At 41.9% G+C, this 22,064-nt stretch overlaps 1 protein-coding gene across 1 annotated transcript; it reads left to right on the top strand.

Annotated features, from left to right (window-relative positions):
• The first annotated feature begins 9,904 nt into the window (after positions 1–9,904).
• Positions 9,905–12,681, top strand: GARIN3 (golgi associated RAB2 interactor family member 3). The gene is made up of 2 exons (XM_019924907.3): positions 9,905–10,719; positions 11,501–12,681. The coding sequence occupies exons 1-2, from the start codon at positions 9,991–9,993 to the stop codon at positions 12,581–12,583; spliced, it is 1,812 nt and encodes a 603-aa protein (XP_019780466.3). The 5' UTR covers positions 9,905–9,990; the 3' UTR covers positions 12,584–12,681.
• Positions 12,682–22,064: the final 9,383 nt, after the last annotated feature.

Genomic DNA, 22,064 nt, shown 5'->3' with positions numbered 1-22,064 from the left:
AGGGACTAGAGCATTTTGTATTTGGGGGGTCCTGGAACCAATCCACCATGGACACCTCGGATCTGTACCCAAATCGCTAAAGACAACTGACCCCATGTCTGTAACAAGTAAGTCAGAGGGAGAAAGAGACTTTAAGAGCCATATCAAGCATGTGCTGATTTTGTTTGGATTTATATTCAAACAAATCAATTATATAAAGACATTATGAGACAGTTGGGAAATCAGAACACTGCATATTTGATGACTAAGTTTTTTAATTTTTAAGGCATGATAATGGCACTGTTGTTATTATAAAAGAGTATTGTATACAGAAACATGCAGAAATAATTATTGATAAAATAACAAAATATATGAGATTTGCTTTGTTATAATCCAGTGGAGGGGGAGAAATAGGCAGGGCAAGAGATGACAAATGTTTGGCTGAGTTGACAGTTGAAGCTGGGTGATGGATGGGTTGGTGGTTCTTTATTCTCCTTATATTGCTATATGTTTGAAATTTTTCATAATAAAAGTTAAGAAAAAGGCCTGTCCAAGTCAGTCTAGTAACAAAACCTCCAAACACATATTGAATTTAATGCTTTTCCTCAACCTAAGCAGAGGTCTGGTACAGGCTTTGAAGCATGTTGCCTTTTCTACTATATCCTAACTCCTCCTCCTTCCCCATACACTAGCCTTGCTTCTGACGCACTCCTTCTGGCTCAGGCTTGGGGCAAGAAGGGAAACAGGCACTGAATTCAATGAGGTCACAGTTGTAATCTTAGGTTGATGCCCTCTGAATGTGGTGGATACACAATTGTTGCTTTTTCTTTCGTGGGAAAGTTTTGTCATGTGTGTTGTTGCCATTATTTTCAGAGGGCTCTGACAGCAGTTCTCTTGATATTGGAGATGCCAGTCTGACTCCCAGTGAGCCCAACCTTCAGCTCTTGGGCTTCTGCCGGTCCTCCTCCAGCGTGCCTCCCCTGCAACTCTGTTGGGATCCCTTTGCCCATCTTCGTTGTCCTCTTGGGTAAATGTTCCTTGAAAATGAACTGCATGCCACTTATTCCCTCCCATGGCTCTAGAGAAGACTCAGGTATCCATTGATGGATGTATGTACCATTTGCCCCAAGTTCAGCCTCTTCTCCCTCTGACACCAAACAAGGAGCTCTTCCGCGAGATTTAACCTTTGCCTTTCTCCAAATAGGATTTAGACAACAGTCCTCATAAACTCTATGAGACTTAGGTCAAGCTAGTGAGTAGTCCTTTAAAGTTCCTGTCACTTAGCTTCTGGTGGATGCAAACACCTGCCCCCTTTCCCCCTGAGTGGGTTGTGAGAGGAAACGCACAGTGCACCAAAAACTCTCCCTTGGTTTTTCAAGCTTTTGTTTTCTAAAAGCTGGAGGTGGGCAAAGACTATTACTGGCAGGACTTGTTTTGCTTCCTATTGTGTCAAGCACAGATGATAAGGTATTTTACTTTAGGACAGAAAGTCACTTGATTCCTTAAATTGTATTATTTTAGGTCTTTGAGGCCTCAACTGAAACTGAGTTGGAAAAGTGAGTTTAACATCCTCTCACAAAGAAAAAAACAATTCAGCCTGGCACTACTGGATCCAGCTACTTAGTGACATCAGAAAATTTGATTTTCATTTCTTAGTTTTGTGTCAGCTTCACGCTTAGGAAGGCTTTCCTCTGTGGCAGCAAAAGGCTGACATTTTGCCAGTGGAACTGGATTCTTTTTCCTAATAGTTCCAGCAGAAGTCTCAGAACTATGAATCATTGCCCTGGCCTGGGTCAGTTGCTAATATGTAGCTCAGTCATTACAGCCAAGGTGATAGCATGTTCTGTTGTCTATTTCTAGGTCTGCACCCTTTCCTGGATTTGGGGATGGGATACAGTCGGCCCTATCCAGCCACATGGGCTGAGAGTAGAGAGGGGTTTTCCTCTAAAGGAACACCAAGAGTGTTGCCACTAGAGGAAGTAGAACGGATGTCATCTCATCAGTAAATCATCTCACCTTTACTCTGCCCTGAAGCCCATCTTCATTGTTCTAGCATTTGAGGCCCTGCAAGTCCAATCCTCTTCTCTGGTCCAGGGAATAGCCATTTAGATAAGTGGAGATGCTTCTTACATAACTCCAGAGCCCTCCTGTGTCCGGGATGAAGAGATCCTTCAACTGCACCCTTAGGATGTGGCTTCCAGGGCCTTCATTATCCTTGTGGTTCTCATCCAAACTTGATCAGGTTTATATGGATCTGTTTAAGAGTGATACCCAGAATATTTTGGTAATTATATAGCTTCTATCTTCTGAAAAATTAAAAAAAAAACCTTATTCCTTCTAAAACTATTAATCCTAGAGAAAAAAAGTAACATAGAGGTATTTGTACTAAATGTTCATTGCAGTGTTTGTAATGGAAACAACCTGTACGTGCATCAGTGAGAAACTGATTAATCTATGGTGCATTCATCCAGTGGAACACTGAGATAACGAAAATGAATGAAGAATTTCTATAATGTATCACTCTAAAAAAGTACAAGATCTATTGTTAAGATAGAAAAGGTGCGGAAAAATATGTATGGCATAATCCCATTTTTACATAAAAGTATTTTGTGTTTGTATTAATATGTATGTATATGTGCAGGGCAATGTCAGAAAGTTTCTATATCAAACTTCCAGCAAGGAACTGGAAAGATAGAGAGTTGTTTTGCTTTTTAATTTATGTAATTTAAAAAGACCATATTGTGGGGGAATTTTTTACTTTCCAATTTAGTCCTTTGTCAGAAATAATTGGTTTGATTACTAGAAGATAGTGATAACTGAGGTGGCCAGTTAGACCTTAGAGCTGAGACCTAATTTTTGAACGATATATATATATATATATATATATATATATATATACACATACATACATATATATGTATTTCTGGTTACAGAAGTGAAATATATCTTGCTGGAAAGAGCCAACCATCAAATAGACAAAAATAATAATCACTTTTAGTCTCACCCCTCAGAGATAATCAATGTTAACAGTTATTTTACTTTATTCCAATATTTTTTCAGAATTAAATTTAATATTTATTCATTGCAATATAATTGCAATAATCATCTTATCCCAGCTCCTGGATCATTTACCATCTCCCACCTCTACAGTTTCTAATCTTTATTTTTATCTTAAATGTTAACTATTTTATTATTTGTATGTGTATTTAATTGTAAGCTTCTTCAATATAACATCAAAGAAATAAATATTTAGACCGAGATGGGATGTCTCACGGCTTATAAACGCAGCAAAATTGGAACCCAAGAGAGGGAAATTGTCATAAGAATTTTGGCTCTGAGTGGGGCTAAACATGTCTGAGGACAGAAACTAGAAGGGAGCAGAAAGCAAGTAGGTGGGGAAGAGAGGTGACACTTGTTGGACCATAATGCTGAGAAATAAAATTCTTTAGATCTCCTGTCTGGCTTCTTTCATCTATACCAGCTCATTTTCTTTTGAAACCTAAGGCAGAAGCAAACTGATTTGCATAATGGAACTTAGGGAAAGAGTCTAGGTGACTGTGGTCTTTTTCTGACAACCAGAAGGTGAGGTAGAAATCAGGTTGGCTTCCTGAAGTCCTAGGTGCCCAAGGCTCACCACACTTCATCCCACGCCACCTCGGTTTAACAGTGTTGACATATAAGGACTGTGGATTGTATTTTAGGCCAGGGGATTTACCCAGAAGATATATGCTGTGTACAGTATGGAAATCTCCCCACCCTCACATCCTGCCTAGCTCACTAGGCCCTCTCAGGTGGCATGCTCTTTGAAAAGGCTATATATAGCTGTCTGCTTGCCTTGCTTTACAAAGTGATAGGTGCGGAACAAAAGTTATTGACTTGAAACCTCTTCCCATGATAAACAGGTGGACTTCAGCCATCTATAATCTTGCATGTCTACCTATACTCAGTACATCATATACAGTATTTTGTGTTTTCACGCTTCACATCTCTTTAATCTTAGGCCAGTTAAAAATGTACAGGAAACTCTCCTTAGAATTGTGGTTCTGGCAGTTTCTCTTCTCACAAAACATTGTTGGTTTTAAATATTGAGATAAGTGTTATCAGGTCCATTCATTCAACTCATTCACTATTACTCTAGCATGTATTTAATTGTCCTCCTGTATTGCTCTCTGTCTCTTCAGGGTGTTCTCCTGTATTGTAAAGTTTCCGAAATTCGGGTGGTGGTTTATACATGCTTCACTATAGTCCTTGTTAAGAAGAATTACCAAAAACTTGTAAATAGAAAAAAATATAAAGCAGGTAACGTGTACTTTCTTTGTTTCTTTTTTTTTTTTAATAAATTCATTTATTTATTTTTGGCTGTGCTGGGTCTTCGTTGCTGCGTGAGGGCTTTCTCTAGTTGCGGTGAGGAGGGGCTACTCTTCGCAGCAGTGCTCGGACTTCTCATTGCGGTGGCTTCTCTTGCTGCGGAGCATGGGGTCTAGGCACGAGGGCTTCAGTAGCTGTGGCACGTGGGCTCAGTAGTTACAGCTCGTGGGCTCTAGAGCGCAGGCTCAGTAGTTGTGGCGCAAGGGCTTAGTTGCTCTGTGGCATGTGGGATCTTCCCGGACCAGGGCTCAAACCCGTGTCCCCTGCACTGGCAGGCGGATTCTTAACCATTGTGCCACCAGGGAAGTCCAGCATGTACTTTCAATGTCATATTAAAGCATTGTTTAAATACCTGCCCGAGAGGGGCTTCCCTGGTGGCGCAGTGGTTGAGAATCCGCCTGCCAATGCAGGGGACATGGGTTCGTGACCCGGTCCGGGAAGATCCCACATGCCGTGGAGCGGCTGGGCCGCTGAGCCTGCGCGTCCGGAGCCTGTGCTCTGCAATGGGAGAGGCCACAACAGTGAGAGGCCCATGTACCGCAAAAAAAACCCAAAAAAAACAAAAAAAAGGTATTCCATTTGTAAATACCTGCCCGAGGATTATGTGGTTATCTAACAGAAGGAAGTAAGACAATGGAATTGGATTAATAAATCAAGACTGAAGTATTGCTGTCTATTATTTTTAATAGCTTTATTGAGATACATTTCACATATCAAAACATTCATCCATTGAAGGTGTACAGTTCAGTGCTTTTTCATATATTCACAGTTGTGAAACTATCACAATGTAACTTTGGAACATTTTCAGCACCCCAAGAAGACTATCTATTATTGATTAAAGTCTCAGATTCAGTGAAGTTCTCTAATAACTTATAGATTTTCATTCAGAAGAGGTGCAAATGATTTCTGTTTAGTAAAAAAGGTAGCCCCAAAGCTTATGTTTTTATTGTCCTGTAGACATTTAGCCAGTTTTGTATCTAACCTGGCAGTGTTAGTCCAATATTCTTTCTCCAATGCCAATGCCTATACCTTTAATTCTCCTTTGAACCAGCTTTACCATCATGCTGATTCCCTCATTGATGAGCTAATGAAATCTGTGACATGTTTTCATTGTATATTTGTGTGAGAGTCATGTTTTAAAGTTTCTGAAACTTATATTTGACAATCTGAATGCTCTTAGCTCAATGGTGGGCACATAGCTGGCAATCAATAAATATGTCTTGACTTACTGATCTCCATTTTTTTGATAGGGGATACATCAGACTTTTAAACTTTGGAAAGAGAGAATAAATTTTCAGAAAGTCTTTAAGAAAAGTCAGAAAATGAATTTGGAATGATATTTTGTATTTGGGTTCTCAAATTCTAAAATTTAAAGTATTGTTTATTTTTGGGCAAGTAGTGTATGAGATAGAATAAAATCTGAAATGTATAGAAGAGAATGCCCTGGGAAGCTAAGTCCCCATCCCACCATTTCCTTCATCCAGTAAGTTTGCTCCTGGTACTGGTTTCCTGTGCATATTTTCACATACGCACACAAACACACACACACACACAAACACACATTTTTAAAATTTTTATTAAAAAATACATGGCATGCCTTATACGCTCTTTGCAACTTGCTTTTTTTACTTACTGATGTTTATTGAAAATTGTTCAACGTCCGTATACATAATAGTTGCCTCAGTCAAAACATGTCTGGTGGCTGATCACTTTTCACTACTTCCACTGCTTCCACACACATCTTCATCTCTTGCAGGAGCTACGCAGTCTCCGTTTCCATCCCTATTACACCTCTATGATCTCTTTGCAACATGGTGGCCAGAATGATTCTCCATATATGTAGGTCAGATCATCTCCCATTTAGAGCAGAGCTAAACACCTCACAATGTCCTACAAGGTCCTTCACACATGATCTGCTTCCCTACCATCACCACAGTTGCTTCTTGGCCTCAACTCCAATCTCTCTCCCTCACTCCACTCTTGTCACTGTGGCCCCCTTGGTGTTCCTCTAACATATCAGGCACACTCCCACCTCAGGACTCCCACCCCTTGCTATTCCCTCTGACAAGAGGCTACTCGCCAGACATCTGCATGGCTTCCTCCCTGACCTCCTTGAGGTCTTTGCTTAAAAGTGGCTTCTCACTGAGCCTTCCTTGACCACCACCTCCAGCTCCTTCTCTCATGCACACACTCCCATCCCATTTGCCTACTTTATCTTTCTCCACAGCATCGGACATACCATATATTTTACTCATCTACATATAAGCTCCATGAAAGTGAGGATATTTGTTTCTTTTGTCCACTGCTGCATTCCTAGCACCTAGAACAGGGCCTGGCACAAAGTAGGTACCTAATAATATTAATTAAAAGAATTGATGAATTTATGCTGCATAGTACTTGTATATTTGTGTTCTACTTGTGTGACCCAGTGTAGTATAGTTTAACCATTGCCATATTTGGGGACTTATATATGCTTTTGGTACCTTTTGACATTGATAAAGTTGCCTAACTTCCCTGAGCCTTGATTTTCTCCCCTATAAAATGGGAATAGTAGTTGTACCTACGTTTTATACATTGTTTGGGAATTACATTTTTAAAAGAATGTAAAGTGTTTAGCACTATGCCTGATTTATAGTAAGTTATTTATAATATAATTATGATTTCTCTCATTAATCATTCATCAGAAATGGACTTACGAGAAGAAGAGATGATTGAGTATATAAAAACTTCTTGTTTAAAAACCCAATAGTGCTAACTTTTAGTGATTATCTCCTTACAATAGAATATAAGCCACTTTGTTCTTTTTTTGGAGAAATCATTTAACATCTTCAGAAAAAAAATTTTAGCTCTTCAGAAGTAGGGACCTTTATCTCTGCATTTTCCATTTTCTAGCTGGTCCTGAAAATAGTGCCTGCTCAATAAATTTTGTTGACTAAACAAATGGAAGAATGAATCTCAGTGGGTATAAGCAAGTTCATATTTACTGAAAAGCTGCTATTTGCCAGGTACTGCAATAGGCACTAGGGATATAAAAAAGAACATTTGGGGGATGAAGTTTATTTCAATACCTTCACATAGTAATCATTGAGTTTGGGAGATGTATTTTTACCTCAAAAGTAGTCTTCTAACTGGGGGAGGGGGAATTTGGATTCATCACCTTGTGCAAAGTACAAAAACTCCAGAAAGGCATCTTTGCCGTAATTTCTCTGAAGAGCTTTTCAAAGAAACAGAACATCAATGGTTTACCAGGTAGACATCAAGAGTGAAGAAGCAGGCAGACCAATATGGGAAATCCTATGGTGATTCAAGACTTTAGTGATTTCCTGGGGTCCCCACGTATCTTGCTAACCATGAGTGATTCTATATTTGGTGCAGAACGAGAGTACAATGGTGAGCCATGCAGCTTGAGACAGAGAAAAAGCCTGACCTGAAGTGCAAGACTGGGGATAGAATCCATCTAGCGCTACGTTCTGCCCCTGAGCAAGATAATCCTGAGCCTCAGTTCCTCACCATAAAATTATGGTTTTAAAAACCAGCTTCCTTTACAAGAATATACAATGGGAAAAAGACAGTCTCTTCAGCAAGTGGTGTTGGGAAAGTTGGACAGCTGCACGTAAATTAGTGAAGTTAGAACACACCCTCTCACCATATACAAAAATGAACTCAAAATGGCTTAAAGACTTAAATATAAGACATGACACCATAAAACTCCTAGAAGAGAACATAGACAAAACATTCTCTGACTTAAATCATACCAATGTTTTCTTAGGTCAGTCTCCCAAGGCAATAGAAATAAAAGCAAAAATAAACAAATGGGACCTGATCAAACTTGTAAGCTTTTGCATGGCAAAGAAAACCATAAACAAAACAAAAAGACAACCTGTGGAATAGGAGAACATATTTGCAAATGATACAACTGAGAAGAGCTTAATTTCCAAAATATACAAATGGCTCATACAGCTCAACAATAGAAAACAACCCAATCAAAAGATGGGCATAAGAACTAAATAGACATTACTCCAAAGAAGACATACAGATGGGCAATAGGCAAGTGAAAAGATGCTCAACATCGCTAATTATTAGAGAAACGCAAATCAGAACTACAATGAGGTATCACCTCACACCAGTCAGAATGGCCATCATTAAAATTTTACAAATAACAAACGCTGGAGAGGGTATGGAGAAAAGGGAACCCTCCTACACTGTTGGAAATTAAATCGGTACAGCCACTGTGGGAAACAGTGTGGAGGTTCCTCAAAAAACTCAAAATAGAATTACCATATGATCCAGCAATCCCACTCCTCTCCTGGGCATACATCTGAACAAAACTATAGTTCAATAGCTAAGACATGGAAACAACCTAAATGTCCCTCAACAGATGAAGGGATATAGATAGAAGATGTGGTACATATATAAAATGGAGTACTACTCAGCCATAAAAGGAATGGAATAATGCCATTTGCAGCAACATGGATGGACCTAGAGATTATCACACTAAGTGAAGTACATCAGAATGAGAAAGATAAATACCGTACGATATCACATTTGTGGAATCTAAAATATGACACAAATGAACTTATCTACGAAACAAAGAGACTCACAGACATAGAGAAAAGACTTGTGGTTGCCAAGGGGGTGGTAGGGGAGGGATGGATTGGGAGTTTGGGGTTAGCAGATGCAGATTATTATATATAGGATGGATAAACCACAAAGTCCTACCATATAACACAGGGAACTATATTCAATATCCTGTGATAAACCATAATGGAAAAGAATATGACAAAGAATATATATATATACATAAAACGGAATCAGAAATTAACAGAAGAAATTAACACAACATTGTAAATCAACTATACTTAAATAAAAAAGAAGAAGGAAAAGAGAAAAAATAGAAGCCAAGGTTGGGTTACCTTTGTGGGGAGGGAGCATGCAGAAGAGGGGCTGGCAGGGTTCTATTTCTTGCTCTGGGTAGCAGCTACAGGGGTGTTCACTTTCTTGTTACTCATTAATCTATATATTTATGGTTTGTGCACTTTCATGAATGTGTGTTATATTTCACAATAAAAACAGTTTCTAAAACTGTAAATATATATATATATGTATATGTATATGTATATGTGTATATATATATATATATATATATATATGTTAGCCTCCTTGAAATGAGAAAATGGGTGAGAAAATTCTCCATACCCTGGAAACAACAGTACCAATGGGACTCTGAGGGTAGCACTCTTTCTAAGTTCCTGCCAGCACTGTGCTATATACGCTGGGGGCACAGAGAACAGCAATCCCAATAGGATGCCTGCCCTTAGCAAGTACACAGTCCACTTCCAGGATTTTATCCCCAGGGCATCATTCAGCAGAAGCACGAAGATGATCCCTGCAGGGAGATTTGTAACAACAAGACTGGAAACCACCCAGATATTTACAAAAGCAGGATGGTTCTCTCAACATTTTGATTAGAAAGACTATCCAGCCTACACACACCTATACCCTGGCAGGGTCAGCCTGTTCCCTATGGATGTGGTGGTTGGTTTAGCGGGGAGGCTGGTGAGCCTGCCCCGAGTGGGTGGGGGCTTGGAGGCTCAACAAAGGGGTGTGTGATGGTGATGGGTCACAAAGGACTGTGCAGGGTAAATGAGGTCGGGTCAAGAGACTTACGCAGAGCCCTGCAGGGAGGGGGCCAGTTGCCTTCGTTCCCTGTCTCTCCGAGACTCGATTTGTGGCTGGTGGCCGCTGTCTCAAATGAATAGAGCCATGAGCAGTGAGCATTTGTTACCTCATTACACGGCCAACAGCTACCGTTCAGTAGGCGTGTTCTGTACCTCCATGGGGGACCTGCAACGACAACTGTACAAGGGAGGAGAGTATGACATTTTCAAGTATGCTCCCATGTTTGAGAGTGACTTTATACAGATCAGCAAGAAAGGAGAGGTGATTGACCTACACAACCACGTCCAAATGGTGACTGTGGGCATCGCATCTACCAGCCCCCTCCTCCCACTACCTGACGTCATGCTGCTGGCCCGGCCAACAAAAGCCTGTGAAGAGCATGTCCGATACGCCCAGATCACCAAGAGAAGAGGTCGCGAGCCCGTGAAGACCCTAGAGCTTACCAGGCTGCTTCCCTTGAAGTTTGTCAAGATCTCCATCCATGACTGTGAGAAGCAGCGGCTGCGCCTGAAGCTTGCCACCGGCCGTACTTTTTATCTGCAGCTGTGCCCCTCTTCCGATGCTCGAGAAGACCTCTTTTTCTATTGGGTAAAGCTTGTCTATCTCCTGAGACCACCGGTAGAGAGTTGCAGCAGTACCCCGACGCTCCAAACTGGAGATTCAGCGACTATAGAGGATCCCAAAATCCTAGTGGTAAGTACCTACAGAGACTCAAGAACACAGGGCAGGGTGCTTTGGGAGAGCAGGGCAAAGCTGGTCCTTCATGGCCTTTGGTGCTCTCTGAGACTCACCTGGGAAATACCTTCCATTGTTGAGAAGGGTCAGGGACAAATGAGCCATCACTATGGGATTCACCACACTGGAGAGGTTCCAAGTGCTTCTCCACACTGTCCCACAAGGCCGAATTTCAGAGAGACCTTAGGTATCATATCAGCTGCACTGCTCTCATCCCCAGGGCTGTAATCCCTTCTACAGCATCCTGATTGTCCGGTCTCTTCTTGAACACTTACCCTAGCCCAGGTAGTCTCATCAGTTGTGGAACATCATTCACAGTTAGGAAGTCCTTCCTTCATTCTGTCTCCCCGTGACTCTGACATGCTGATTAAAATCAGCCCAACCCGTGTAGTCACCAAAATGTAGAAGGTGTGCATCCCTTGACCCAGGAACCCCGCTTCTAGGAATCTGTCCTGCAGAGAGAGAAGCACAAGGGTATAAAATTAAAGTGTATATCATGGAGAATTATATCAGTGCTTTCCCTGGCCCTGGGATTGTTCAAGCAAAATGGAGTGGCCGTTTGACAGGGGTGCAGTAGATGGGATCTTGCATCCAATGGGAGCTTAGATTTGGTGATTTCAAAGGTTATTCTGAGTATAAGCCCTTGAGTTGCTCAGCTCCAGGATGAGAGAGGAGCGGACAGTTCTGATCTCACTTTCTGTCATTTCTATCTTATCTGTTTCTCCTCCCCTTGGCTCAGGCCACAGAGCTCCACAGAGAAAGGGATCAGGATGAGGCTGGGCTTCACAAGCTTCGTGATGTGTCTGGAGCCATGTGTCGTGATTATGTTGGGGGAGAGGGAATCCATCATGCCCCCCATGGCTCAACTGCAGCCGTGAAAAGTGCCGAAGGATCAGCTGCAGAGAAGACCACGGGCCAGGTCGCAGCAGAGACAGCATCAAGCCCTGGCGGAGGAGTGGCAGTCTCGGGGGTGGGAGCAGGCCCTGCAGGAGGTGCTGTGAGCTTGGCGGCAGCCGAGAGCACAGGCACCAGCCAGGTGAGCCAGGCCCTGGCGAGAGCCACCATCAGGGATCCAGGAGAAAGCAGATCCGGCAAGGCCATTGCAGGTGCTGCCAGCACGTCCTCGACGGGGGCAGATAGTCCAGAGAGCAGCATGAGCGTGGTGTTTGCAGGTGCAGCCACGAACAACAAGCCTGCTGCTGGAAGAGCTGAAGGGCAGGTCGCAGCCCCCCTGGTCTCCACCTTGCAGAGCGAAGACTACATGTCTAAACGGGATGGAAGCCAGAAGATCTCCCCCCGCCCCAGGGATGAAGCCTGGAAGGAAAAAAAGAAAAGAAGGGAAAAGGACAAGTCTTCATCTAGGAAAAGTTTCCATCACCGCAGGACACGTGAAAGTCACCGCAGGACAGGAGGGGACAAGACCCAGAAATCATCCTCCTCCCCCTGGTCCTCATCCAGCCATGGAAACTCAGAAGTTGACAAAAAAGAAAAAGGGCACAGTGGCACCAGGGGCAGAAGACACAGCTCTCAAAGGAGTGGCCGCCACAGCTCCTCTGCCAAGAACCGGTCCGCCACCAGTTCAGGGACTCCAAGTAAGAAATCCAATAAGATCTACTCGTTTTTCAGGAGCTTGAGAGTCATTCCTGGTTCAAAAAGAACGGTCACACATGACAGAGAGGTAGACTTCGTGGCTAAGACGGTAGAGGAGCGCAACATAGAGGCCAAGGTGGAGAAAGCCCCAGCTGGCCGGGATCTGGAGACCAGTGGAACCATGACATCAGAGCCGATGGAGACCATCGTTATTGAAACCCAATCCATTTAAATAGAAGCCAGGGCAGGAAGCTCTCCATGGAGACCCAGCTTCAGGGAAGGATCCCTAGAGAGGCAATTCCTGCTTTCTTTAATAAAGGAAACCATACAACTCCAAAAGAAATGCTATCTTCTGTTTTCTGTGTCCCCTCGCCTGGTAGTGACTTCACAGTGACTTCTGTGATGTGAATTGTGCTTCGGCCTGAGACCCTAGCCTCCAGTCGAGCAGGACCCCCACCTCCCACCCACGCCCAGCAGAGCCAGCATTAGAGCTCTGCCTTGCCTCCACCTCTTTCTGCCTTTGTTTTCCCCAAGACTATGGCTGCAAGTCACAGACTACGGGCTGGGAAGCATCACCACCAGCACGTCCCCAAGCCCTTCCTTTTCTCCCTGAAGGTCCCTGAACATGGTCATTCAGTCCAGTCCATAAACTAAGTGACGACAGCACTCATGTCTCCTCTAGGGATAATCAGGGAAGAAAAGAAGGGGTGCCTCAGCATTTGTAGGCAATCAGAATAGTGAAGTTTATCATCTTGATCAGGACTGACAGCCTGAGGGTCAAATCTTGCCAACTGCCTGGTTTTATGAATAAAGTTTTATTGGGCATAGCTACAGTCATTTATTTAAATATTGTCTAAGGCTGCTTTCACATGAAAATGACAGATTTGAGTAGCTGTATCAGAAACCACATGGCCTGCAGAGTCTAAAATATTTATTTTCTGTCACTTGGCAGAAAAGTTTTGCCCACCTGATTTTAATCTTAAAATTCTTCTTCCTCCTGGGTATGTACTCTGGATAAATTCTCACAAACGCTTGCCAGGAGACAACTAGGAGGATGTTTGTAGTAAAACTGTAACAGCAAAACCCTGGAAACAGTCCACATGTTCACCAAATAGGAGAAATGAGCAATTGTGGCATATGCCTACAGTGCATATGATACAGCAGGAAAGATGAATAACAGCTGTACAGGGTAGCATGGGGGAGTCTCCCGTAATGTCGAATAAGAAAAGCAAGTCAGAAAAATACATGCAATATAGTTCCATTTGTAGAAAAGTTCAAAAACAAGATCAAACAATGTGAGTAGGGACACACATTTGCTAAAAGTGTAGAAAAAAACTAGGACATGATAAACACAAAATTCACAATAGTGGATTTCTGTAGGGTAAAAAGAAGGGAGGGATGGTCTGGGAGGAAAAGCTTCAACAGAGTGGGAATTTTTCTATTATGCAAAGGGGTATGTCCATGGGAATGTATTATTGTTTCCATTTTATTTTAACATCTCTGACATCAGGATGATTTTTATATTTCTGTCAGCCAAGTGGCAGTCTCTGCCTTAGAAATATCTTAACCAATTTGTTTCACTTTTGTTTTCCTTTCAATATACGCACAAGAGATGGATGACAAAGTCTGAAAGATATCTTTCAATAAATATAAGATAAAGAAACTAAGTGACATAAATACTCACTATCCAGGAACACAAGAAAGGTTTAGATATATCGTTAAGGAATAATAGAATAATCCAAAATGCTCTGTGCTAATGAACTATGTAAATTATGTATGCATGTGGAAAGCGATTCTAAAAATTAAAAAATCGTAAATGAGATTATGAAATCTCATTTCATAATGAGATTATGCATTTTTAAATGTCCATTTTAAAAAAGTCTTTCCAATTTAAAAAGAGTTGTAAATAAATTTCATGAGTCCATGAAAATCATTAAATTGTTAACAACAGATGATAACAGTTGGATTAGAGGAAGTGTTGATAACAGTTAACAACACTTGGATTTGAGAAGAATGCCTCTGAGAGCCATGTGTGTTTGTATGAGCCAGGGAGTCATCTGCTAGCCTTGCAATTCTTTGCTCATTCTCTTCTGTGACAACAGGGTCTACTAGGACGGAAGTTGGGTTTCCAGTAAAACTTAGGGACTTTCTCTGCAGAGCAAATGTAAGTGGTAGAGGTGGAGGAGGTGAGAAATAAGATACGGATTCTGGGAGGAGTGGTAGCTTGGGAGGATGAGAGGAAGCCCTTCTCAGTTGATCTGGTGGGTGGCTGGAAAATCCCATCTTGTGATTTCCGATACACAAAGACCAATAGATGGTGGGGATCAATGTGTCCTTGGAGTTAACTCTTGAAGCAGTGGGTCTTGGTAAGAGGAGAGAAAGAGCCATGTTCTCTAAGACCTGAGAGGGATTTGGGGGAAGCCTTCTGGAAATGTGAGGAGTTATGGGGTAGAGGAGAGAGATAAAGGGGAGCTCTTTCCAAAGCCTTTGACTCAGAGCCCCAAATTTTCACTATGCCAGAGGCTGAATCAGCCTAGTTAAAACAGCTTAATCTTACGATTCTGTACCCTTGGCTTTACCTTTTGTCTTTCTTATCCTCTATTATGCATTCTCACTCCCTCACCCCAAAGGACTTCTTTAACGTGAACCTAGTTAGTCCACTATGCAGGGCGTTAGCTGAGCAGACCCACAGTTTACACAATTTACACCTCCACTGAAGTAAAGTGGAGGTGGGGACTTGCCCACCGCAACGTACCCTGCCTGACACTTTCTCTGGATTTCCTTTTCTATCTTGACAGTTCATCAAGAGATGCATGCACAGATGCCTACGTATTTCAAAGCAACAGGCATCTTCCTCTGGAGGGAGACATCAATTTGGGTATCAAGTCAGTACACCCTATCAGATAAAGGCCAATATTTTTGACAGCAATATTCATCACCATGGTAGCGATTCTGCAGCTGCAAGTGCAATTAGGCAATGGATGGTTGATTACAAACTAACCAGTGTCCCAAACTTCAAGTCTGGCAACACACATACATACTAGAAAGGGGTTTTTTCCCTGCAGCAAAATAAGGGCATTCACAGGATTGTTGTGATCGACTGGAGTCTTTCAGACACAAGAAAGATGTGCTATGGTGGGAAGAAGCAAGTTGCCTCAAAATATTGAAGGCAGTGTCACGGCTGGCAGAGCAAGCGTGATGTGATGCTGGGAAACACAGCAGGGTCCAGGCCATGCAAGGCTTTGAGGTCCATTTAAAGGATTTTGATTTCTGACCTTGGAGTGATGCAAAGCCATGACATGTTTTAAATAGGGGAGTGGCCTGATCAAATGTGCCCTTTGTGGAGGGTACTGTGGTTTCTGTGAAAAGAAGTATTTGGCTAGGGGGTTGTTAATATGTGACTTTATGTTACTTCCTATCTTTGGCCACGGGATCTATATAATGAGGAGATTGGAGGGTATGTTTTGAAAGACACTGTTCCATTTGAAATATCCACATGGGGTGGACATTTCTTCAACGAAGGACTTGTGGCCCCAGCTGCTGGGGGTGCTTCCCACAGAAAGCCTTCAGCTGGCAGTGAGTTTGGAAATTGCCTGGGTTCCTCACCCGAGGGGCACGGCAAGAAATGATTGATGTGGAGTGTGAAGGTCAGGTCATCGTAGCCCAACACAGACCCTCTCTGAAGGGTCACTCCAGTTCAAGAGCTCAGCTTCTCCCTCTGTGCACTCCTGCTTCTGTCCCTTCCCTTCCAGAGGTGATCCTAGGAGTACTTCTTAATAAACACCCTCCTCACAAAACTCTGTCTCAAAATCTGCTTATTGGAGAATACAATCTGTGATACCATGTTAGTGTAATGTGCTGGGGTCACCCCCTCTGACTCAGGTGTCAGTTGGAGGACGATAATAAGGAGGCAAAGGAAAGCAGATTCAGAAGGAAGATAGCTAAATTCTGTGCAAGTCACAAAGACTGGCGTCTGCATGGGGTAAAGAAGCCCAAAGGAACTTGAACACATGAAATCTGTTTCTGTCCTTTGGAGGCCCCATGTTCTAAGAGAAGCTCATTCTGGACCCCAAGCAGGTGGAACCAAGTGGGTAAAGACTTTCTCAGATAACCGCAGAGAAGCAGCATGTGGGCTTGCAATGGGTTGGACCAGTGTATCTGCAACCCCTAGGACGGTAGTTGGCATTTAGTAGATGAGCAATAAAAATGATGAGTCATCGCATTTATTAGAAAATGAATGCATCATTAAGCTCTAAAAACCTGTCTAAGTGTGTGTTGCCACCCATGCCTTCAGGAAAATAATTCCAATCTTTGAATGACAGAGTTCCATGGAAGGACCTCTCCTTTTTAAATGGTGGTATGTGAACTGCTAACCCTGTCTTTATTTAAAATTGTAATATTTTGTCCATCATGGACTTTTTGCCTTAACTGTTGTTTTTTAAATATTGCGTTTATTTATCTTTCTTACTGAGGTTTTCTCCCCCTCCTTACTTTTGCATCTGAGGCAAGTGCCTCACATACCTTACCTTGGTCCCAGCCCTGAAGTGATTCTGAAAGCAAGCAGCTCATATCTGTACACAACTGCCATTCAGGAAACTTGAAAATGTTCTCATTTCTTTTGATTGTGTTCAATACCCATCTTTCCACATGTTTTTTTTGTTTTTTGTTTTTGTTTTTTTTTGCCACACTGCGCGGCTTGCGGGGATCTCAGTTCCCTGACCAAGGAGTTGAACCTGGGCCACGGCAGTGAAAGCCTGGAATTCCAACCACTAGGCCACCACAGAACTCCCCATCAATACCCATCTTTCAGCAAAAATATATTCAGCACTGGCTATGTGTGAGGCAATGCTAGGAATTGTCAGAGCTGATGCACAGATAAGTTAGGAAGCTAGCTATAGCCACAGAAAGAAAGCAGGTGTGTAATTACAACTTAAGGCAGAGAAGGGCTGGAAGTGTAGAAAAGAGGCTACGAGTGGGTATGGAGGTAATTTTTATTTGGGTGAACTTGGAGAAACTTTTTGAAGAAGGTCACGTTTGAGATGGACTTTAAAAGGGTTGGATACAACCCAGATCTTTTGGGGAGTGTTTAGAAAATAAATCAAGCAGTCGATAAAATGGAAAGATTTTGTGATGATTCAAAAACACATATGATAGTGGCACAGCTATATAAAGTAAATGTAGACTTTAATGACAGTAATAGTGTCGACAAAAATTCAATTAACTATGAAGTTAAGAAGAAAAAAAGGGAATTTAATTTGAGCCAAACTGAGGATTGTAACCCGGTGGAGCAGATTCTCAGAAAGTTCTGAGAACCGTTCCACCTGTTAGAGGTCGAAGGCAGTCACATACATTTTTGAGACAAAGGATCATACATCAAAATGACATACAGATATTTTACATAAAATTCATCAGGGATACATGATCCAGGTAAACACATACAAAGTGAACAGCAAGTCACCATGACCCCCTACAGAGCTGGGAAAGAACATTCTTCTTCTTTTTTTTTTTTTTTTGGTACGCGGGCCTCTCACTGTTGTGGCCTCTCCCGTTGCGGAGCACAGGCTCCGGACGCGCAGGCTCAGCGGCCATGGCTCACGGGCCCAGCCGCTCCGCGGCATGTGGGATCTTCCCGGACCGGGGCACGAACCCGTGTCCCCTGCATCGGCAGAAGGACTCCCAACCACTGCGCCACCAGGGAAGCCCAAGAACACTATTCTTTTAAGAAGTTACATTGCTAGCGTCAGAAGAAAGAAAAAATTGATGTTTATGACTGAGCAGGCACCCGCATCTTTGAGGAGATCTGGTCAGTGTGTAATGCAGATGCATACTGCACATTAGGGAGGGAGAAGCCCCAAACAAACACAGAGAGAAAATTTTATGTTTAATTTTTTTTGTCCTGCCTTAAAAATACATTTTATTTCATTGGGAGGTACAACAAATAAATTAAAAGGGCTTACCTGCCTTTTTTTTGCAGGATTCTACATCCTTTTAAAGTTCTTCAGCCTGCAAGAGATAACTGACATTGTTTCTCAGTGGGACTCATATGCGGGGAACGCATCTTTCTGTTATAAAACTAAGTGTAAACTGGGGTTAGTTCCCCAATGCCAGGGTTACTGCTGCCGCCTGCTGCTACAGAAAGGTGTAGCAGGCAAAGCAAACTACGGACATCCTCCTGGCCCACCTGCTGCACACAGGTCTGGGTTGTTGAGATTATTATTAGTGATAAGGTCATTAGTACCCATGAGACAACAGCAACAGTGAAAACAGTGATTAGGAATTAAAACTACACAGCAGACTGCAGAGAACAGTGCATTAGAGATGATTCTCACTCAAAGTGCATTGTTTAAACAATATAGATGAGCTGATAAGTCTTTTGACAGGAATAAGCAGAGGCTGGAGATGAACGATTTAATTAGCTAGCTTCCATTGTTTTTCTGTCTGGGCTTTTTAACAAGCAGAGACACAATGTAATTTACTAATAAGAGTTCAGAGATTATTATTTATGAAGCTGTCTACCAATGACAAACATAGTAAGACCAAAAAAATCAATAGGGTAAATGTGCTGGAACATTTGGACTTTCGCATGCTAAAAAAAATCTTCTAGAAGAAAACACAAGGGAAAAAATCTTTGTGACCTTGGATAGGACACAAAAAGCATGACCCATAAAAAAGAAACAATTTATAACTAGGACTTCATCAAAACTAAAAAGCTCTGCTCTTTGAAAGACACTGATAAGAAAATGAAAAGATTAGCCACAGCTTGCAAGAAAATTAAATATAAATAACAAAACACATATCTGATAAGGGACTTTTGTCCTGTGTGTGTATGTGTGTGTGTGTGTGTGTGTGTGTGTGTGTGTGCTCTTACAACTCAACAGTAAAAAAAACAAACAAGCCAATTAAAAAATGGGCAAAAACTTTGAACAGAGAGTTCACCAAGAAAAGATATGTGGGCTTCCCTGGTGGCGCAGTGGTTGAGAGTCCGCCTGCCGATGCAGGGGACACGGGTTCGTGCCCCGGTCCGGGAAGATCCCACATGCCACGGAGAGGCTGGGCCCGTGAGCCATGGTCGCTGAGCCTGCGCGTCTGGGAGAGGCCACAACAGTGAGAGGCCCGCGTACCGCCAAAAAAAAAAAAAAAAAAAAAAAAAAGCAAAGATATGTATGGCAAATAAGTACACAAAAGATACTCAACACTAGAGAAATGCAAATTGAAACCACTACATAGCCATTATAATCGCAAAAAGGAAAATTGCAGAGGAGGGTACAGAGCAACTGCAACTCTTACAGTTTGCTGGTAGAAATGAAAAATGATATAGCCTCTTTAGAAAACTGCTTGACACTTTCTTATGTAGTGAAACATATACCTATTATAAGGACTTGCAATCCCTTTGCAGTGACTCGAAAAAAAAAATGAAAATCTTATGTCCATAAAGGATATGTATCTGAATGTTTATAGGACTGGAAACAGCTGAAATGTCCATCAACTGGTGAATAAATAAATGAATTATGGTGCATCCATACAATGGAATCCTCCTTCAGTGTAAAAAGGAACAAACTATTAATACACACAACAATGCTGATGGACCTCAAAACTTTTATGCTAAGTGAAAGAAGCCAGACACAAAAGTCTACATACTGCACGATTCCATTTATATGACATTCTGGAAAAGGCAAAACTATGTAAACAGAAATCAGCTCAGTGGTTACCAAGGGGTAGGGGTGAGGACGGGTATTGAATACTAAGGGGGCACAAAAGGAATTGCTTGGGGTGAGGCAAATATTCTATATCTTAATTCTGGTGGTGGTGGTTAGATGACAGTATATATTAATCAAAACTCACTGAACTGTTCACTTGAGGTTAATTTTACTGTATGTAACCTATACCTCAATAAACCTAACCTTAAAAAATCGACAAGGTGGAGAAAAAGTGTGACTATTTCTGCTTGCCACTTAGGATCAAGTGATAAAAATGATGTTCTCTATAATGTGCCAAGCTCCTAAAACAGGCAAGATGCTAGTTATCATGTACTCCTGCCTGTTACTGCCCCCTCATCTCCTCCCACTCTCCCTTTGCTCGTTAGTTGTGGAGCACACAGGCTCCCTTCCTGTCTCTCTAACTCAGGAGGACCATGGCAGCCTCAGACTCTTTGCACTAGCTATCTCCAAGATATTTGCACAGTCGACTCCTTCTCATCACTCATGTCTTAGCTCCAAAGACAGCTCCTAGAAGAGGCTACCTTGATCACCTTCTAGAAAGAAGCTACCTGCCAACCCACCTAGCTACCGCATTATTTTGTATTATTTTTCTCCCGATAGCCCTTATCACTATTTGAAATTCTTATTTGCTTGCATGTTGTTGTCTGTGTCTCTCCATTAGAAGGCAAGGCTTTTGTCTGTCATTTTTACCATCTAGGGCAGTCTTTGGCACAGCAGATGCAATAAAGATTTGTTGAATAGATGTAGTCCTTGTTAAACTAGAGAAGACATCTTTTTTTTTTTTGGCCACGCCACGCAGCACATGGGATGTAGGATCTTAGTTCCTCAACCAGGGATCGAACCTGTGCTCCCTGCAGTGGAAGCGTGGAGTCTTAACCACTGGACTCCCAGAGAAGTCCCTAGGGAAGGCATCTTTAAGGAATAAACTTCCTATTCAGATTCCGGAAGTATAGCCACCTAAACAAATGTTTATTATACACCATATTTTCACTAGTCCCTCCCATGATGTGAATTTCATACCATTATTCATTTGTAGTTTATTGTAAAGAACACTAGACTGAGAGTCAAGGGTCCCAAATTCTAGCCTTGATCCTGCCACTAACTAAAACACTGAAAATTTGGGTCCAAAATTCCATTTCTAGAAATTTATATCAAGGAGAAAATTACAAACATATACACGTGCACCAGGAGCCAGGATGCTCATCCAATGTATTCACAATAGCAAAGTTGGGAAGAAGATAATTTCACACAATGGTTTTGGCTAAATATACCCTGGTTTATCCATCAATGTCACACTGTGAATTCATTTGAAAATGATGATTATTCAGTATTTATTTTGCTACTTATTCAATAGATGTACATGGCGTACTTGCCAATTTCAGGTACTGTTCTAGGTGCTGAGGATGTAGCAGTGAATGAAACAAAGGCCCTCTTCTCATGAATCTTGTATTTTAATGGGGAAGAAAGACAATGAAAATAAATCAACTACATAATATGATATCAGATGATAACACGTTCTATGAAGGAAGGATAATGCATAGTAAGGGGATTGGGGACATTCCCCAAGAGAATGACTGGGGCATGCCACTTGATATAGAGTGACCACAGAAGACCTCTCTGACAAGGTCACATTTGACCAGAGACCTGTATGAAGTGAGGAGGTGAGGCATGTGAATATCTGTGGAAACAGAGTTCCAGGCAAATGCAATGGGTCTAAGGCAGCAGTAGGCTTGAAAATTTCGAGGGAAAGAAATCCTGTAGCTGGAGAAGACTGAGCATGGAAAAAAATGGTAGGAAATATTATTATTGGAGAAGTAGCTAAGGACTAGATTTTGTAGTGCCTTATATAGGCCATGGTGAGGACATTAGATTTTATTATAAATGTGATGGAAAACCTTGGAGAACTTTGAATAGAGTGGTTAGATTTTTTTTTAATTGGGGTATAGTTGCTTTACAGTGTTGTGTAAGTTTCTGCTGTACAGTGAAGTGAATCAG

The sequence above is a fragment of the Tursiops truncatus genome, chromosome 3 (assembly GCF_011762595.2).
Source record: "Tursiops truncatus isolate mTurTru1 chromosome 3, mTurTru1.mat.Y, whole genome shotgun sequence".
Lineage (NCBI taxonomy): Eukaryota > Metazoa > Chordata > Mammalia > Artiodactyla > Delphinidae > Tursiops > Tursiops truncatus.
This window is presented reverse-complemented; position numbering and strand designations above follow the sequence as displayed.

What these genes read in the sequence shown, in the direction of transcription:
- GARIN3 (XM_019924907.3), top strand. Translation starts at nt 9,991, where the DNA reads ATGAGGTCGGGTCAAGAGACTTACGCAGAGCCCTGCAGGGAGGGGGCC. An exon ending in AGGATCCCAAAATCCTAGTG is followed by an intron (nt 10,720 to 11,500) that starts GTAAGTACCTAC and finishes CCCTTGGCTCAG; the next exon opens with GCCACAGAGCTCCACAGAGA.